Source organism: Parus major, chromosome 4, assembly GCF_001522545.3.
Source record: "Parus major isolate Abel chromosome 4, Parus_major1.1, whole genome shotgun sequence".
NCBI lineage: Eukaryota > Metazoa > Chordata > Aves > Passeriformes > Paridae > Parus > Parus major.
Window position 1 is genome coordinate 46,141,719 of NC_031771.1, and position 18,285 is coordinate 46,160,003.

Genomic DNA, 18,285 nt, shown 5'->3' on the forward strand with positions numbered 1-18,285 from the left:
ACATAAAAAACATTAAGAGTTTTCAAGCCTTCAACTGGAAAAGCTGCAGATACTGTACTGTCACAGGCCTTAGGGCCGTCTGTACCATTTATAATCCATCCCTTCATCAAAGAACAATAAAGAAGAACAGATTGGTTTCTAAGCACAGTTTGTAAGAAATGTCTCACAGTCTGCTTCTACTTGCCTTCCTGCCAATTTTTCCCCACAGAAGCTGTTGCATTCACTTTCTTCACAGCATTTGCTACTGAATATTGTCTTGTGATAGGGTCAAGCAGCACACTAACTGTTCAGAGTCAGACTTCTCTCCTTAGACTAACTGGTCGTAACAGCACGGGTAAGGACAGCTCTTGCTGCCAGCAGAACAGCCTCACTGAGCCTGCTCTAGAGAACACAGCACTTGATTTAGATGCAACATGTTTCTCTCCACCTCATTTTTTCTCACCCACCTACTGCCTCCTCCTTCCTTCTCTCTAAAAATCCCCTACCACCCAAAACCAACATACTCATTCATATTTTCTTCCACCCTGCTGTGCACACGGAAGATAGGAAATACATTAGGAAGCGTTCACAATTCTAGGTCATGAGATAATGTAGATAACGTCGTATTAGCCACGTTTTCCAGAGGTGAGAAATCCTCATTTGCATGTTACAGTTGTGAGGTTTTCTCAGTATAAATTATTTGGGTACACTTACACAGGCAGCTCTGCCAACCATCTCCTAGCCCCAAAGAGAAACTTTCTGAACCTAGAAGTCTGCTAGTACTTAATGTGGTCTAACATTAGACCACAGCAGGTTACTCCTTTTCCACCACAATGCTTACAAGCTCACTAGTATTTTGTCCATCAGTATCTGGCAGGGTTAAGGACAAAGCTAGTTTATAACTGTAGGTATCAGAAAGCTATTTTACATACAGCTCTTTCTCACTGGGATAATTTCCAGCTTTGTAGCATGCCTTTGAATGGCCAATTGCAGAAGCTGTGCTCTAGGCAAAGACAGAGGCAACCTCTTGGCCTAGACACAAATCACAAATTTGCTCTGATCAGGCAGCCTGATGCTCCAAACCAAGCTGAATTAGAGAAAAATTCCTACACTGTTACAAATGTGCTGACAGACTCAAACATCTTCCTCTTGATGATCACTCTTGAGCCATGGAAGGCAGCATACCACCTCAGCTTTTGGAGTAGAGGGAAGTCTTCCAGCTACCATTGCAGGCTGAAGACAGCTCTAGGTGTCCCAACCTGTACACATATCACAGAAAACCCCAGACATTAAACCAGTGTCTGAAGAGGCAAGATTGAAAGGCAACAGTTTAGACACTAACTCAAAACTAAATTTCACTCTCTCCAAAATGTAGAGGTAAATAGGAACATCCCTTTAAAACACTACCAAAACTCATCACAACCACAGGAGTACCAGCATAGAGGGCTTAGCATTTCCCAAAAACCTATGTTTCCTGGTAAGCTCACATCCACCCTGCAACACAAAGTACGGCACAGCTACGTGGGGGGAAGAACACAACTCTAAATTACCACAATGCATTTAGGCCCAAACAAACCTCCCTGTGGGATAAAGCAAGCAGCAACTACTCATCCCTGAAGGAAAAGAACTTTTGATAAATCATGAGTTTAGCTACTGAAACATCTTATGGTACATGAGTACTGACATTCTTTAAAATGTCTTAGCAGTGGACATTATGCTATTGTTTAAGAAAAAATATTTCCTCTTCAGCAAAACATTTTAGTAAACCTGCTGATTTATTCAAAGTCTGCAGCTACACTCATTCTGGCACAAGAGAGTTATCTTATCTTGGGAACATATCTTGGGAACAAAGCGCCACCATTTCAGCTGAATACAGCATCCCTTTTCTTAAGTATCTCTAAGCACAATGGCTCAGTTAAGATAGGCTATATTCACACTGTCAGTTTTCATCAGCAAAATTCCAAGCAATTGTCTCAAGACTTGATATTGTTTTCTTCTTTTCAACCCATAACAAATGTGTTGAAATGAAGTACTTCCAAGGGGAAAAAATAAGTTAATACAGGGAGTCAGCACCAAGGAACATCTTTTCTTTGGCTGAGTGGGCTGAAAAAGTTGTTTTTTTGCCAATAAAGACATAGGATTTGCCATCTAAAAGTGTTAGCCTATAACACTGACCTGAATCTTACACGCTTAAGTAGCTGCTATTTTTCAAGTACTGTGGAAGGTGATATGAGGTATAAAAGCTGTTAAGGGGAAAAAAAAAATTTAAAAAATAGTGCTTTAACATTAAATTATTACTATAACCACATATCATATCTGATTGGTTTGTGTGCTTTGGAAAACATTTGCTCCTTGCTTGCCAATAATTGGCAGGGGGCTGTGAAGTATCTTCGCCAATTGCTCAGCTGCCTTTAGCTTAAGGAAGTGTATTTTTATTCTGAAACAGAACAAATGCTGGATAAAATGCAAGAGGGATTAGTGTGGTTTATAGCTATAGCAGAGGTATGAGAAGTCAGACTATCCTACAATCATCCTGCAGTTATTGTAGCTTTTGAGAAATGTGTATAAAAGTACAAGAACCAGTTCCTTTAACTAGTAGCAAAGACTTAATATAAGAATATTCCTAGAACAAGGAACAATTTTAACAATCAATTCCATATTTGCTTTAATCCTGGGCTCTAATAAAAGGAGCATATTACATTGCCATATGAGACAGCTACTTCTTATCCAATGCTTTTAATAATTGAGGTACAGTCTCTGCTGGACTCTGATAGATAATTGATTTGTTCTTGGTGGAAAGATATACATAAGGAAAAAAACCATAGGATTTGTGATACACATTGTTCTGTCATTCTCTTCTGCCAGTATTTCAAGGCAGTATAGGTATCTGGTGTGGTTAAGCAAGACATGACACTGAATACACAGCCAGCCTCAGAGAGCAAGACAGCAACACATTATGAGATCTCACTGGAAGAGATGGTTCAGTGAGCAATTGGTGCATTTGGCACAATGCTAATACTTCTAGCCAAGCTTGCATCACAGCACACAAAACATCCTTTTTCACCTACTTTGACTGAAAAACACTGGCTTTCCTTTTGATATCTTAAAATACACGTAGTTTCAAATTCTATACAGTTTCTAAGTCTGCAACATTAGTAATTACAAACCTCCTGAGGAGGAATGACTTGAGAATATGAAATGAAGCATCTCCAACAGCAAGAGCACGAGCAGGGTAAGCAGAGCACTGGTATGTGGTGCCCAGCACGCTGCTACTACAGCTGCTGCAGCATGGCAGTGTTCTCCTTGCTAGAGGAATACAGGGAGGAATGACCAAGTCTCCTCAATGTGCAGCTAACCTCACAACTGATGAAATATCACATGTCTGAAAGCAAGTAGAAGGAAGAAGTCAAGGCAACAAGATTTGTAGGTAGGTATGTAAAAGGCACTTAGTCCACAACATCCTTCTCTCTAAATTGGAGAGAGATGGATTTGATGGTGGACTGTTAGATGGATAAGAAATTGATAGAAAGGCCACATCCAGAGGGTAGTGGTCAATGGCTCAGAGTCCTGATGGACATCAGTGTGCCCTTCAGGGGTGCCCCTCAGGGATCCTTATTGGGGTCAGTGTTATCTAATATCTTCATTAATGACATAGATGAAGGGATTGAGTGCACCCTCAGCAAATTTACAGACGACACCAAGCTGACTGGTGCTGTTGAGACTCCCAAGGGACCCAAGCTCATCCAGAGAGGCCTGGACAAGCACAAGAAGTGGACCTCATGGTTTAACGAGTACTGGATGCAGCACCTCAGTCAGGACAAACCCTGGTCTCAACACAGGCTGGGGGATGAATAGACCCAGAGCAGCCCTGCTGAGGAAGACTTGGTGATGTTGCTGGCTGAGAGGTTGGACATGACCCAGCCATGGGCACTCCCAGCCCAGAGAGCCAAACGTGTCCTGGGCTGCATCCAGAGCACCATGGGCAGCAGGGCCAGGGAGGGGATTCTGTCCCTCTGCTCTGCTCTGCTGAGACCCCACCTGCAGGGCTGCATCAGCTCTGGGGTCCCAGCACAGGAAGGACACAGACCTGTTAGAGGAGAGCCACCAAGTTGGTTAGAGGGATGGAGCACCTCTCCTATGAGGAAAGGCTAAAGAATTGGGTTGTTCAGCCTGAAAAAGAGAAGGCTTAGGTGTGACCTAATTGTGTCCTTCCAGTACCTGGATGGAGCCTAAAATAAAGATTGAGAGGGATTTTTTACAGGAACGTGTAGTGGCAGAACAATCAGAAATGTATCCAACTAAAAGACAGTCGGTTTAGATCAGATATTAGGATTTTTTTTTTACTTTGAGAGTGGTAAGATACTCCCAGAGTTTCCCCAGAGAAGTTGTGGATGCCCCATTCTAGGAGGTATTCAAGGCTGGATGGAGCTCTGAGTAACCTGGTCAAGTTACCAAAGGTGTCCCTGCCTATGGCAGGGAGGTTGGAACTGGGTGGTCTTTAAGGTCTAAACACAAGCAAGTCTGTGATTCTATTATTTTATTACTTCCCCTATGTTCTTGGAGTGTCTAACAGCTTAAATTAACAATTATAAATTCTAGAAATTTTAGGAGTTTGAGTTCCACATGAATGATTTACCAGTATCTGCACATAATACAGTGAATTCCCACAGTAGTGTGTAGAAGTAGTAGAGTAGTAGAGTCATCAGTAGTGCAAGAGTTTTCCAGCTTTTTCTAGAGACAGTATGCTTAGCCTTTCACCATTAACATGATAAAAATGCTTGAAACCGTTAATTAACATGGTAGGGAAAAATGGGGGTTGAAATAGTTCCCCATTTTACACCTTGAAGTAAATACCCTTCTTATTACCTATTCCTTTTTTATTCTTTAGAACAGCAAAATGAAAAGAACTAGTGTATTGGGTGTGCATGGCCAGATTTTATGGCAAGGGGCTACAGGGGTGGCTTCTGTGAGAAGCTGCCAGAAGCTTCCCCCATGTCCAGGAGAGCCAGTGCCAAATGGCTCCAGGACAGCCGTGCTGCTGGCCAAGCCTGGGCCAATTAGAAATGGTGGTAACAACTCTGTGATAACATATTTAAGAGGGAAAAAAAATTATTGTGCAGGTGTAATTGCAGCCAGAAAAAAGTGGGGTGAAAATATGTGAGAGGAACAACTCTGCAGACACCCAGGTTAGTGGAGGAGGAGCAGGAGGTACTACTTCTGAGGTTTTACTTCCACTTAGGAGGGGTACAAGATCAAAACTCTGGCTATAGATATAGAGTGTAGGCAGAAATTAGAAATAATTAGAAATTATTCTAAAAATAGAATTAAATTAGAAATAATTATCTTTTCTGCGTCATGTGTCAGAGACATAGAAATTACAGATAAGACAGGCATCCATTTTCCAAGTATTCTTGAGCAATCATCATGGCTACTTCCTCTTTACAACTATTACTTTAAAAGCTATGGGTTTTTTTGAGAGCAAAAAATGACAAACTAACTTTTCTCAGTTCGTCATTCTTTGCTCTCAAAGCCAAGATTATGATTTCTGAGTAAAGAGCAACAATAGTACTAGTAGGCAGAAATTGTTTTTTAAAAGGCAGTATTTATTACCTCAAGATAATAAAGATAAAAATATAAATATACAAGATAAAAATACTAATATTAAAAGATAAAATGTGTCTGTGCACAAAGGTTAAACATTCCCCCTCCCTTCAAATACAGACAGAACAAACAAGTTCTGAGTGAACTTAGGATCACCCCACTGTGAGGTAGAAAATTAATTTCAAGTGTTAATACTAAATTCTTGTCAAAGGCTAAAGTTGACTCTACATAAAGAGGATGATTGATTAGCTTCTAAACTATACAGCTGAAGTTGACTCTACATAAAGAGAATGATTGATTAGCTTCTAAACTATACAGCTAAAGTTGACTCTACATAAAGAAGATGATTCGCTAGCTTCTATTTTCCTGCTGGTGCCCGTGGTTAGAATCTTCCTGGGATCATACAGGGCCATCTTGCCAGGCGAGTGACATCTTCCCCAGGATACCCGCAGCGCGCAGCGGTGACGGCAGTCCCCATCCAGAAGGAATGCACGCCGAACTGCTCCGGACACAGCCCCAGCAGGCTCAGGGCACATCGGAGAACGGCCAGGAACTCCCTCTTCGTTACAGACCTCAAGTCCGAGTGCACGAACAATGGCCCTTCCTGCTGTGAGCGAGCTGTCAAATAGCTCCGGAGGGCCAGGACGGGGCACACCCACGGCTCTCCGGACAGCGCCAGGCTGATGACATGCCTCTCCTGATCCACAGGAGAGTAAGGCAGAAAAAGCAGCACTTTCCTCGCCATCAGCTGGATATCACTCAGATACAGCAGCTCCGGCTGCAGTACATTACGGTGCTTTGCCACCATCTCTCCTATTCGAAGTGCCCCAAAAAAAGCTACAGTAAATAATGCACGAAACAGTAAGCATTCATAATGAGTTATGCACACAGACTCCAGAGCTCCTAAGAGAGATCGCAATATCTCAATTGTTACAGGCAAGTATATATCCCTCGGGATACCCACTCGACGTTTCAACCCCGTCACCATGCAACAGGTTATAGGATCTTGCAGAGGATCAGAGCTACAAGTCAATTTTGATAAATAAGAAAGTGCTGCCATGTATATGAGTGTCTTCGAGGCAGAAAAATTAGATTCCACAGCCAAAAATCCTCTAATTTGCTCCACTGGAATTGGCCAGGCTGCAGGCATTCCCATGATTTCCCTAAAGACAAGGAATTTCCTCAATCCTTCGAGGTAGGCTTGCCAAAGCCTACTGTCTCCTGAGCGCTCCAGCAACGACAAAGTCTTCAGAGGCCAAGGTCCCAAGGAATGCTGCTGATGATAAGTCATCTCTCTTCCTGCAAGAGAAGATCCGCATTAGCACACGGTGACGAGAGGCATAAGCATACTACTTAAGCAGCAATAAAAACAGTACTCCCGAGTGCATTACTCCTCCAGATAATGCTATGAGTTTATCTGACAGACAGCTCACACACAGATGCATATTTTTTCAAATGAAAAGCAAGCAACATATCAAGCCCATTTCAGGCGCTGGATGTGGCAACACTCCGTGAATTTACAAGGTTGCAGAGTAGTACTGGAGAAGACAAAAATAAAGCAATATTTAAACCAAGGGGTAGTTTACAGAAGTTGCAACAACATAGGTTACACAGCGCACTCTCTCCAGGCGGTAACGTTATTTCCCAGCCCAGGAGGGAGAGCTCTCTCGACACATCCCTCCATCCTCACACAAGAAGCCGAGCAAAACCAAGGAGCCTCCCGGGAGGAGGCACGGCCGCGGGCGATGCGGTGCCCCGCGGCAGCTCCCGGCCCGGAACTTACCGCTCCTCGGTGCTTCCCGGCTGCGAGGAGGGGAGGTGACAGCCTGCCCAGCAAGGCTCAGCTCCAGCCACTCCATACCCGGCTCCCGGGCCAGCAGCGACAGCATCTCCCAGAAGTGAGAGTGGGCAGGCGCGGCCGGGGCGCTGGCAGTGCAGGCCATGGCAGGAGGACGAGCAGCCGCAGCACCGAGCTGAGACTCCCCGAGATGAGCTCTGGGGACCCTTTTTATGGCCGGAGGGCCACTCGCAGAGCCCGCCTCGGAACAGCCCCAGAGGTCCGGAGGAGGATGAGGAGGCGGGCGCGGCCCGAGAGCTGGAATGTGTGAAACATCCAGGCGTTTATTACGCATTCTGCCAGAGTTTGGAATGTAATTGGATTTACTGATAAGGTTCAAAAGGAGATAAAAGTACTTATGTTACCTCCCAATATTCTCCTGGGCTCCGCAAGACGTGGTTTCCAGGTTTGGTAAAGAATAGCTTGGGGTAGCTGGCTCGGTTCTGAATTACTGATCAGCCCTCCTTCGCTATTAAGTACAGGCAACGCACTGAGATGCTTTTGCACAGTTTAACGACACAGCTGCCTTTCCCCAGTAGCTATCCCAGAAAAAATCCTAAGAAAAAAAAGCAAAGCTAGCAGGTTCCTCAGCCGACAACTTGAGCTTTTGGTCTCCCTTTGAAGAAAGCCGTACAGGGACCCGGGCGGGCTCCTTCCCTGGGAGCTTCCTCTCGCCCAAGGTTTGGCCATTACTCCTGGCCGTCGTAGAGACCCGTAGCGCGTTTGTTCCTCCCCCTGCTGCCAGCTCTCTCCTTTTAGCAACAAAATAGCACAGGTTTGTGGCAGGGGAGAGGAACAGGACCAGGGACGAACAGGTTAAGTCACCGGGAAACGCCATCTCCTTCTCTCGCCCTGTGATGCAGCACAATGGAGGCGATAATGGGCCATTTAGGCAGTTTACAGGCCCTGGAAGTGCCGGTGCAGGTAACTCCCCCGCAGAGCCGTGAGGAGCGGAGGAGGCAGGGTGGGAGCACCCCCCGCACGGACCCTCAGGCTCCGATAGGGTCGCAGAAGGGCACGTAAAGGGGGCGTTCCAATTCGGAAAAGAGGGGCCAGGGTATAAAAGGGCAGCACGGTCGAGGAGTTGGCTGTTCGTGGTTCTCACTGCGTGGCTGCTGTTTTGTTGGTGATGCAGAGAAGGGTTGAGCAGCCCTCTGCCCCTTCACCCTTCTGGGCTCTGCTGGCACGGCTGCGGGGGGAGCCCGGCATGGGGTGGCTGCCGTGCGGTCCGGATGGTCCATGTGGGACCAGTGGACGGGAGGCTGGCAGCGGGGAAGGAGCTGGTGAGTGTGCCCTTGGGGGGGCGGCTGACTGGCGGGGGGGAGGTGAGTAGAGTCCTGCCAGGTTCTTCCATGTGGTCTGACCACACTGTTGGAAGGCTTCTGAGACCTCTGTGCACTCCTGGATATACTGTTACTTTGCGGTGCCTTTGTCACTCCCAGCCCCTCCTGCCCACCGATGGAGGCCTGAGGTCACAGAAACCTTGCAATAGGGAGTCAGATCTGTCACCAGGCTTGAGATGTTGCTTTAAAAACACTAAAAGATGGGGATTTATGGGTTTTGAGAATGTAATCCTTCTCCAGTGTTCTAGCTGCTGGAAACTCTGCAGTCATAAGAATGCATAGGACAGGCTTTTATTCAGAGAAGTTCAAGTAAAGGCTGTGTTGAAAGGGAGGGAACTTCTATCTGCTTTTGCTTGCCATTACTAACACGGTTTTCTTTCAGCAGATAAGCCCAGCCAGGTTCCTGAAAAGCATTCCTTGGGCCCTTGTCCCCTGAAGGCTCTGCTGTTACTGGAGGACTCGAGAGAGAGGCACTTATGGCAAGTCTACCATGAAGGCCTGGAAAACTTCCTTTCCTTTAGAGAAGGCAAGGCTCTGTCTGCAGTCTGGCCAATTCCAATTGAACAAATTAGAGAGTTTCTGGTCACCATGGAGTCCCAGGATCTGCCTCCCGCAAAAATAATAATGTATATGGAAGGACTGTCTTTCATCTCCAGAATGGTAGATCATCCTGATCCTCTTCCAGATCCTCTTATCTGTTTCAGGATGTCAAGGCTGAAACACAGGACTCGGACTCGCCACTCAAATGATGAATTCTCTCCTGTAACAATTGAAGTGTTAAGATCTCTCCTGGGAACTCTGGAGTCTGTGTGTAGCTGTCCTTATGAGTGTATGCTGTTCCGTGCCATTTTTACTGTGGCTTATTTTGGTGTACTCCATTTAGAAGAGATAGTGGTAAATCACCAAAATATAGTACAGCCAGAGCTCCTGTACTTGAGTGACCTCCGGCTGACAGAAGGAAGCGCAACCCTTTTTCTGCATCCGTCTCATGTGGGCCAACAGAGGTGTTTGATCCAACTGAGACTTTGTCAAGAGACGTGGGTATGCCCTGTTGAAGCTCTTCGTATCTACATGGCAGTGCGGCCACGAGGAGAGGGCCCTCTCTTTGTGCATTTAAATGGTATGGCTGTGACAAAGAGGGAGTTCCTCACTGTTTTCTGCTCTGGTCTAAGATTTTCTGGACTTCCTCCAAACCAGTATGGGGTGCATTCCTTCTGGCTGGGGAACACTAATTAGGAGTATTAATAGAATGGCAAGGTGGTGGTGAAAATTCTGAAAAAGACATACTTCTGTCTATCTGTTGCACTTTCATAGTAGAGGGTATCTTCTGCAATGCACACATTTTATACTTTATAAAAACTAAATTTTCAGGACTCTGTAAAGTTAGAGAGAATGGGTGGAACAAGTAAAGGGTGACTTCACATCTGTGGTGGTTTTGAGAATGAAGTGGGGCTTGTGGGGCAGTGCACATGGTGTTAAGCATGTTTGTTCTAATTGCATTTTGACCTTGTATAATCTTATATTAAATGGTGATTTATTTCAAAAACTTCTCTAGGTTGGTTTTTTTTTACTCCCTGGTCAAAGATCATTCGTTGCAGTGGTGGCACTGTAACTTGATTCAAGCTTACATTTTTTTTTGCTGTCTAGTGTGATGAGAGGTAAAGCTGACAGCTGGTGATAATGTGACACCAGCAGTGTAGTTACTCTGTTGTCCAAATTGCAGTTCCATTGCAGCTGCATGCAACCTCACCTATTGCTGCTGCAGTCTCACTCTCATTACAAACCTTCCCCTTGATTCATAGTTCATAGTATCCTTCACTGATTCCTCTTGAAAGGATGTATCAAACCTAGATACTGACCAAAAGTAGTCTTTAATTGAAGCCTGAACACACCAAAGTTGACCCTACTCAGTTCAAAAGTGGCAGAGGACATAAAGAGATAGCTAACATAAATAACACTCACTCTGTAATTGATGCACTTGTTAGACTTTTAACACAGGTTAAATGACTAGTGCCTGAGAAGCATCATTATAACAGGGTTGAGTGTCACCTTTCATACATAAGGATGCTTGAAGAAATAGCATCCTCTGTAGTGCTTTGCAGCTGTGTGTTGAGGACACTACTGGACAAGCTGACTAGATGTTCAGAAAACAGCCAGCATCATACTGCATTGTTCAGTCCTCTAGCTAGTTTCCAAGAGGATCTTTAGTTAGAAGAAGCTCCCTCTGCAGAAACAGCTGTGATAGTAGACAACAATCTGTTGATTCCCTGGCATTCCCTGGTAGCTCCCTTTCTACAGCTTTACTACAAGCTGTTGCAGCATTAGCACGCTGTGATGCTGAGGCCTAGTCCCAGTCATCTTGCTCATATTCATGAATATGAATCTGGATCCACTGGCATGGTCATCAGGGAGCCTTGGTCAGTGATGCATTGATGCATTACTTGGGGACCAGCAGCTTTTTGGACACTTTCAGTCAGCCGATCCACAGAAGTTAGTACAGCAACTGGATTGCCTGTCTCCAGGGGAACTCAACCCCACAGCCCAATAGGTGGCTCTTTGGGTGAAGGACCAGGCAGATCTTACTTCCTGAGGTTAAGAAAGCCCCAGGTCCTCAGTTGCCCTCAGCTTCTGTTTCTGTTTTCATAAATCACTCTCCCCATGTAAGAGAGACTCTCCACAAGTATTTAGTTTCAGACTCTGAGTGCAATCATATTCTTCTTGTAATTTAGCCAATTTAGTAAGAGTGAAAGGTATTTCTTTGGTAATTATGCATCATTAGTTCCTTTATATTGATATTCTCTTTTAATTAAGAGCCATAATTTTTTTCATATCCAGTTGGCACAGTGAGATGCTTTGAATTCAAACCAGTGTATTGAGTATCACCTCACTTGGTATGCTATAAGGCTGGAAGTTCCATTTGGGGCTTTTCTTTATACAGCCCAAGTGAACACAGCCTTTTTGGCAGGTGCTTCCGGCAGAGAAAGAAAACAGGTCCCTGTGGTTAAGCCACATAGTATATTTGAGTTTATTCACCAATCAGCACCGATCACAAGAAACTCCCCCACCTTATCTGAGCCCCTGTAAAAAAGCTCCAGAACCAGGAGAGTATTTTAACACCCACTACTAACCCCTGTACTTAATGTCACCCAAAGAAGGTAGCTTAAAAAAAACCCCAAACCCACAATTAATTTTCTTAGTTTTCTGTGACAGTGGCTGCAAAAGCTGGACTAGGCCAGTGGTGCATCAGGTGCTGCCAGCGGCTCTCATGAACCAGGAAAATCTTCCCAGCCTTTCCTGGCCCCTTGAACACATCCCCATTGCTGGATTTGCTCATCCTAACCTGAGTGGAAGTGTCACTAGCTATCTCCTTTCCATCAGGGAGACAGGAAAAATAAAGACCTCTGAAGACTCCTGGAGGAAAACTAAGCAGCAAAATTAACCTGAAAAACCTAGTGATGCAACACATGGTAATACTCTCACAGGCAGAGTGCAGTCAAGCCCAGTGTGAGTGTAGAAAAGAAAGGAAGGCTTCCTGGGCCAAAGCTTCAGTAACATGCCTGCCACTACACCTCTAACCATACAGTAAGCACTGATGCAAGATCAGATTTTTTCTTTTTTCACAAAATTTCCCCACCTTGTCCTGCAGAAGACAGTAATAATATTTTTTTATTATTATTCTTTTTGTGACTACAAACCCTGAAGAAGGGATCTGGGTTTCCATCAATTTTAACTGGGGTGTTGGCACCTGAATTGAAGGTACCATCTTTAAGACTGTATCTCCCATTTCTGCCAGCAAGATTCTCTTCCCTTTGCAGTTCTCCAGGGTTGACTCTGTCCTGAAGGGAATGGAAATCATTAAACTCAGTGCAGGTTTAGTGAGCTGCAGCATGGAAAGAGAGAGGCTCTGACTCATCTGCTCTGCAAACAACCGCATGAGACTGCAGTTCCACTTTTTGATGTGGTCTCATTACAGAAGAGTATGCCAATTGAATTATCAAAATGAAATACTATTTCTTTTACCTGGCTAAGCACTTGGTAACTTTACTTGAGGGAAGGAGAACTGAAACTGCTGCAGTGGGCATCGTACACACAGCTCAAGCAATAATTTAGTCCACAGTACCTTCATGGAGGAGCTGAGGTCTCACACCCGGTATCCTCAACCCCTTCATGGAGGAGAAAAGGGGGACAAGACCTAGATCTAGAAAGCACTAGGTCTTGTCCTCTGAGGCCCACACACATAAGAATCTGCAGTGAAATAGAGAGGCCTCTGCTGTCTGTGTGCCAGATAATGTTATATAAAATAAAATATAAATATAATATAAAATAATGTTATATAATGTTATATAAAATCTTTGGTGAGATTAGCGTGTGCTCCTGTGCTTTTATCAGAAGGCTGTAATGAGAGAAGGAGGGGCAGCTCTCAGATGCAGAGTGCCTCCTTGGATAGCAAATGAACTTCCCTCTCCCTTACTGCATGCATCTGTAGATCACTGTGCTGAGCTGCTGCTAGGATGGGGGAATGATTTTTATTATAAGTATGCCTAGTATGCACTTATATTAATTTTGGTAATTTTCTTATCTATACCAGAAGTTACCAACAGCAGTCACAGGGCTCTGGCTACTGAACACCTTCCCTGTTCTGTGGTCTCCAGCATATTCTCCTACTGCAAATAGTATTCTCCCACTTTAACACTCACTAGTCCTTACTTTAAACTTCTCCTGGATGATGATTTCAAAACAAAAAGTATTTCACTGAAAAGTTTGTCACTGGAATTCTCAGCATTTGCCACCCCTCCTTCAGAGATAAATGCCATTGGGAAGGTGGTGAGATGCCTCTGGGTTCAAAGTGATGAAAAATCGTCTGTTTGACATGAATTAAATTGACGTGGAAATTTCTGACTTAGCCTGATCAATTGCAAGTGTACATCTCCAAGTCTGAAGATAAGACTCTTGGCTCAAGATAAGAGCTCTTGACTGTGTAATCTTACTCCGCTTTTGAATTTTAAGTGCTGGTTCTTACCTAGGTTGAGAAGACAGTGACCATATAAATGAAACCACTGGACAGCTCTGTGAAAGTCTGAGTTCTGCACTAACAAATACTTGGCTACTGGGCCCTTTTATCTCCCATGTAACAGGAGATAATAGATCCTATTCAGTGGGAGCTTGACCATTTAAAAAGGAGTTAAGGTCTTTTTTTATCCTATACCACAGAACAGAAATATGGCATCCCAAAATAGAGACAGATAATTCTATTAGAGGATGTGTGAAAGCTTTAGCTTTGCCAGGGAGCTAATTGCTTCAAAGGACACAATCTGGACTGGATTAAAGGCAAAGCTTACTGTGGAGTAAACTGCTTGGTTACAAACCTCTGGGTGAATGCTCTTGCTCTTTGATGAAGTGTGAAGTCATTTACACCTTTTTGCCATATGTTTTGCTGAGTAGGAGTGTGTATGCATGGGTAGTTACCATGGAATAAATTACATGCTGTAAAATAACACTGTCAATTAAATTTATTTATGTGCCCATGCTTTTAGCCAGAGGAACACCCTGTTTCTGGATGGTGGGTGAGTAGCGGTGTGAGGAAGATGCAATGTCAAAACAAAGCTGCCTCTGTGCACATGTAGTTGGAAAATCAAGTGGTTTTGAAACATTATGGTCACAAATGGTGTGCCTACAGCCTTCCCCGTAGTCTTGGCTCAGTCTGACTCAAAGGTAGCACACGGTGCCCAAACACTCTGCACCATGTCGTGAAAGTTTTTAAGATCTTAACCTTAATGAGTAATTAATGAACAGTTCTTCATTTAAATGGTTAGACTTACAACACATCTGCTTTGGCAGAAAAATATCACAACTAAACATCCAAGGGCCAATAAATTTCACTGTTAATTCAATGTTAAAATGAACTCTGGATTTCTCTCTGGATGTAATTCCAGCTGTAAAGTTAACAGAGACTCTTTTATGAGGGAAGATAGCTAAAGAGGGAGGGCTCTACACATTTATCAGCATCAGGCTGTGCCTTCACACTGCACATCCCTCACCCCCTATCCACATCCAGCCCTGCCTCAACAAATCCTAAATCTGACATCAAGTCATCACAACTGACTTTATGTCCCGTGCAACGGGAAAGCTCTGAAGTGGCTGCTGTGAGATTAAATTCTTGAAATCTACAGGGCAGAATATCCCTGTCTTGATCTTGATGCAGAAGTTGAACTCCAAAGATTTAGGCCCATATACTTATGTTTGTCTCTAATTCCTCTGAATTTCATTTAATCCTACATCAAATGATGTATGATCATACTTTTATGCTGCTTTCTTGCACAGTCATTCCTGGCAGTTTATGGGTCTTCTTCTAGTGGGGAAAAAAAGAACGTTTAAAGTGCAATTAACTTCAAAAAGACAAACAATAGCTGTGACAAGTGCCTCCATCCCTTTTGATGTCATTATAATATAAAATAAGGTGTAAATGCAAGTAGAAATCTGTTATATGTGTGCCCACAGTTTCAATAGCAGTGTCTCAATTGTGTATTGTGTTGTGGAATATGGTTTGGAAAGATTTTTCCCTAGGGATCACACTAAGGACAAAAATAAGGTGATCACTCTACTCCTCTCAATTCTTAAGACAACAAGGCTGATAAGGTTGATTTCTGCTTGTTTTCTCTGCAATAACCTGTTCATGTGTTGACAAATTTCAATTAAATTCAATGGAGGAGCAAAAACCTCATACTCAGGTATTAAAAATGTCATGAAACTGTGAACATCTGAGCTGGACTCATCCACCTTTGAGACACAGATCCCTGGGAAACACAGCTTTGCCCATTCTGCTGTGACATAGAGGCACTACAGGAGCAGCAGCTGTGTCAGGATTCACCAGACCCATGTCAGAAAAGGCAGGAAGGTCCCTGCCCAGAAGCTGTGCTCTGGTCTGTGACAGTGCCTGAGGACAAGAGTGGAATGAATCTCATCTTCAGATGTCACAGTATGGACACCTGTGGCTGAGCAAGTTGTTTAGACTTCTTTTACAGCTGAGACTGAGCAACACATTTTTCTCAGGCATGGTTCACCTTACCAATGTCTGGAGCAGGCCAAAGTAATCAGGTGTCAGAAGTACTCTGCTACACTTCTGGGTTTGTTTTTTGGGAGCGTGGGAAGGAGGCAGAAGCAGACTCCTGCCCATACTGCTGCACATCTGCAAACAGCTGGCACTGATGGAGCCCATGAGAACACTTCTGTGAGCAGAGGATAGAGCACAGCCTGTGACCACATTGCCAACAGCTGTTGATTGCTAACCTTATCTTTCTTCAATTCTGCAAATGCTTCTTTCCTGAAAATACTTCTGCAGTGTTACACAGATGGATATGTGGATCTGAAGCACATTGCAATATCACCTGTTGGACCAGCAGCTCAGCTCTACGCTGTGCTCAGCCTGATGTTGTGCCAAAAGCAAACCCTGCAAAACCCATTGGTATGTAGAGCTCATATTCCAAGGGGACCCTGTGCCACCAGAAGCCACTCAGTCGCTGTAAGATCTGCAGTACTCCATAGGAAAATTCCAGGCCCTCAGCACATGCTCTGAAGGCTTGCTTTCTGTGTTTCTTTATCTTGGGCACAAGATGATTTTTACTCCAATCACTCACCTGAAAAATGAGACCACTGCATGCTTGTCAGGCTGCTCCTCAGCAAACCTAGGCAACAAACCCTTAGCTCCAGTCCCAGCAGAGTGAAAAGCTTCTAAGACGCAAAACTTGCTTTGGGAGAGGTTGTATGTTGGAACCCTTTTCTTCAGCAACACAAGGCCACTAAGCCTTGTGTTTTCCTACCAGTTCTATAATGTTTGTAATAAATATGCAGGCTCCAAAGCACCAAGGGAAATATCAGCAATTTCACTGCCACAAGCACAACTGCACCCTGGCTGCTACCACTGGGTGCCACTGGCTGTTATAGTTCTGGTGCAGCCCCACGCCTCAGGGCATTCACAGATGCTCTTCTGTCCTCCCTCCACAGCCCTCCTGACCCAACACCACTGAAACAGCCACCCCACATGATCCTGAGCTCAGACTTCTTCTTGTGAGCACAGGTCCAAACTCCTGGCCCTGAGCTGCACAGGCTAAGGAGCAGCTTCCCCATCCTCCGTGCCACAGTCCCTGGAGCCAAGGACACGTGCCCTGAGCCCTATCAAGGTCTGGGGGAAGAGCAGGTAGGGAGGTGAGCACAGGGCCACACATGAGTGTCTCAGCCCACTACAGTGCAGGTACAAAGCAAATTTGCTTTTTTAAGGGTGCCTGAAAGTGCTGGGCTGGGGGTGGCCTTTGATGTCCTTCTGCACTCTCCTGCATGGCACACAGACCTCACTGGAGAGTCCTTCAAATTGACCAGCAAATGCAGCTCATTCCTCATGTTACCTTTTTTTTTTCCCCAAGGAATTCCTAATTGGGATATCACATTGGTCTTCTCATAGCAGGAACATCAGAATAAATTATTCAAATATATTCTTGTGCTGCAAACCACACCATGAACAGCTTTTGAAAACAAGAGTGCAGAGCTGACAAAAAGATCCCTTCAGCCACATGGTCTCTTCTCTGTTTTCTTCAGTTCTCAGCAACTTTTTTCACTTCTTACAGCCTCAGCTATTTCCTTTTGCTATGCTTTAGCTCCTACTGCTCTGCTTACAGCAGCCTACCTCTCTCCTCTCCTTCCCCCTCCTACCTTCTTTGAAAACCTTCTTGAGAGCAAACCACATCCTTACATTCCTCTCATTGTTAGAGCCTCCACCACTGCCACTGTTATGGTTTTTCACTGCTTTTTGACAAAGTGGTCTTGGCACAGCTATGAACCTAAGTGCTCTTCAGGTGTTCCCATCTGCAGGTGTGCAGCTTATTTTACATGTTTGAACTAAATTCCCCTTAACTACACCATATACATCTCAAAACTGCAAATTATTCATTGCAATAGGTGCAAGCTGTCCACGAATTTGAAACTCAGTGCAGGTTTGTGGCCCAGTAAAAACAGTTTCTTAAAGAAACTGCTGGACACTTCAGCAAAAGAAAAAAAATGTTATTCATGTTTGTGCCATTTACTCTGGGCTTAATTTTGTGGCCATTGATGCTAAATCTGTGCATTGTTGGATCATCCAGGGACTACTCAGATTTGAGCTCCCTAAAGCACAGGTACGTGACTGAATTCTCATTACACCACCCGCAGCATTTGCTCTTTTCCTGCAAAGGGCATGGACAAGTGATCACAAAATCCAGCTTGTGTCAGCTTTTGCAGACTGCATCATCTCTATCCTTCAGCTTGATGATATTTTTCATTCTGTGACCCTGACACTCTTTGCACTGTAGAAATGTGTGAGTTTTTATTTGTCTTAAGGGAGTTGCCTTGCTGTGTCCAAGCAGCACTTCTGACAGAATTAACTGGTTTTGCAATTTGATCAATATTTTCTACATCAAGAGGGAGATTTCTCATTGACCTGGAGCACACTGGAGGCACAAGATGCAGGCCTGCCTCTTAGTGATGTGTTTCACACAT

General features: G+C 44.4%; 2 protein-coding genes across 2 annotated transcripts; one reads left to right on the forward strand and one right to left on the reverse strand.

Moving 5' to 3' along the window:
• Nucleotides 1-5,584: 5,584 nt before the first annotated feature.
• Nucleotides 5,585-7,949, reverse strand: LOC107202702. Its single transcript, XM_033513910.1, has 2 exons — nucleotides 7,364-7,949; nucleotides 5,585-6,879 (listed from the first exon to the last, which is right to left on the reverse strand). Exons 1-2 carry the CDS (start codon nucleotides 7,710-7,712, stop codon nucleotides 5,963-5,965), a joined length of 1,266 nt encoding a protein of 421 aa, XP_033369801.1. The 5' UTR covers nucleotides 7,713-7,949; the 3' UTR covers nucleotides 5,585-5,962.
• A 532-nt stretch (nucleotides 7,950-8,481) lies between these two features.
• On the forward strand, nucleotides 8,482-11,032 carry LOC117244316. The gene is made up of 2 exons (XM_033513911.1): nucleotides 8,482-8,700; nucleotides 9,146-11,032. The coding sequence occupies exons 1-2, from the start codon at nucleotides 8,547-8,549 to the stop codon at nucleotides 9,994-9,996; spliced, it is 1,005 nt and encodes a 334-aa protein (XP_033369802.1). The 5' UTR covers nucleotides 8,482-8,546; the 3' UTR covers nucleotides 9,997-11,032.
• The last annotated feature ends 7,253 nt before the right edge of the window (nucleotides 11,033-18,285 follow it).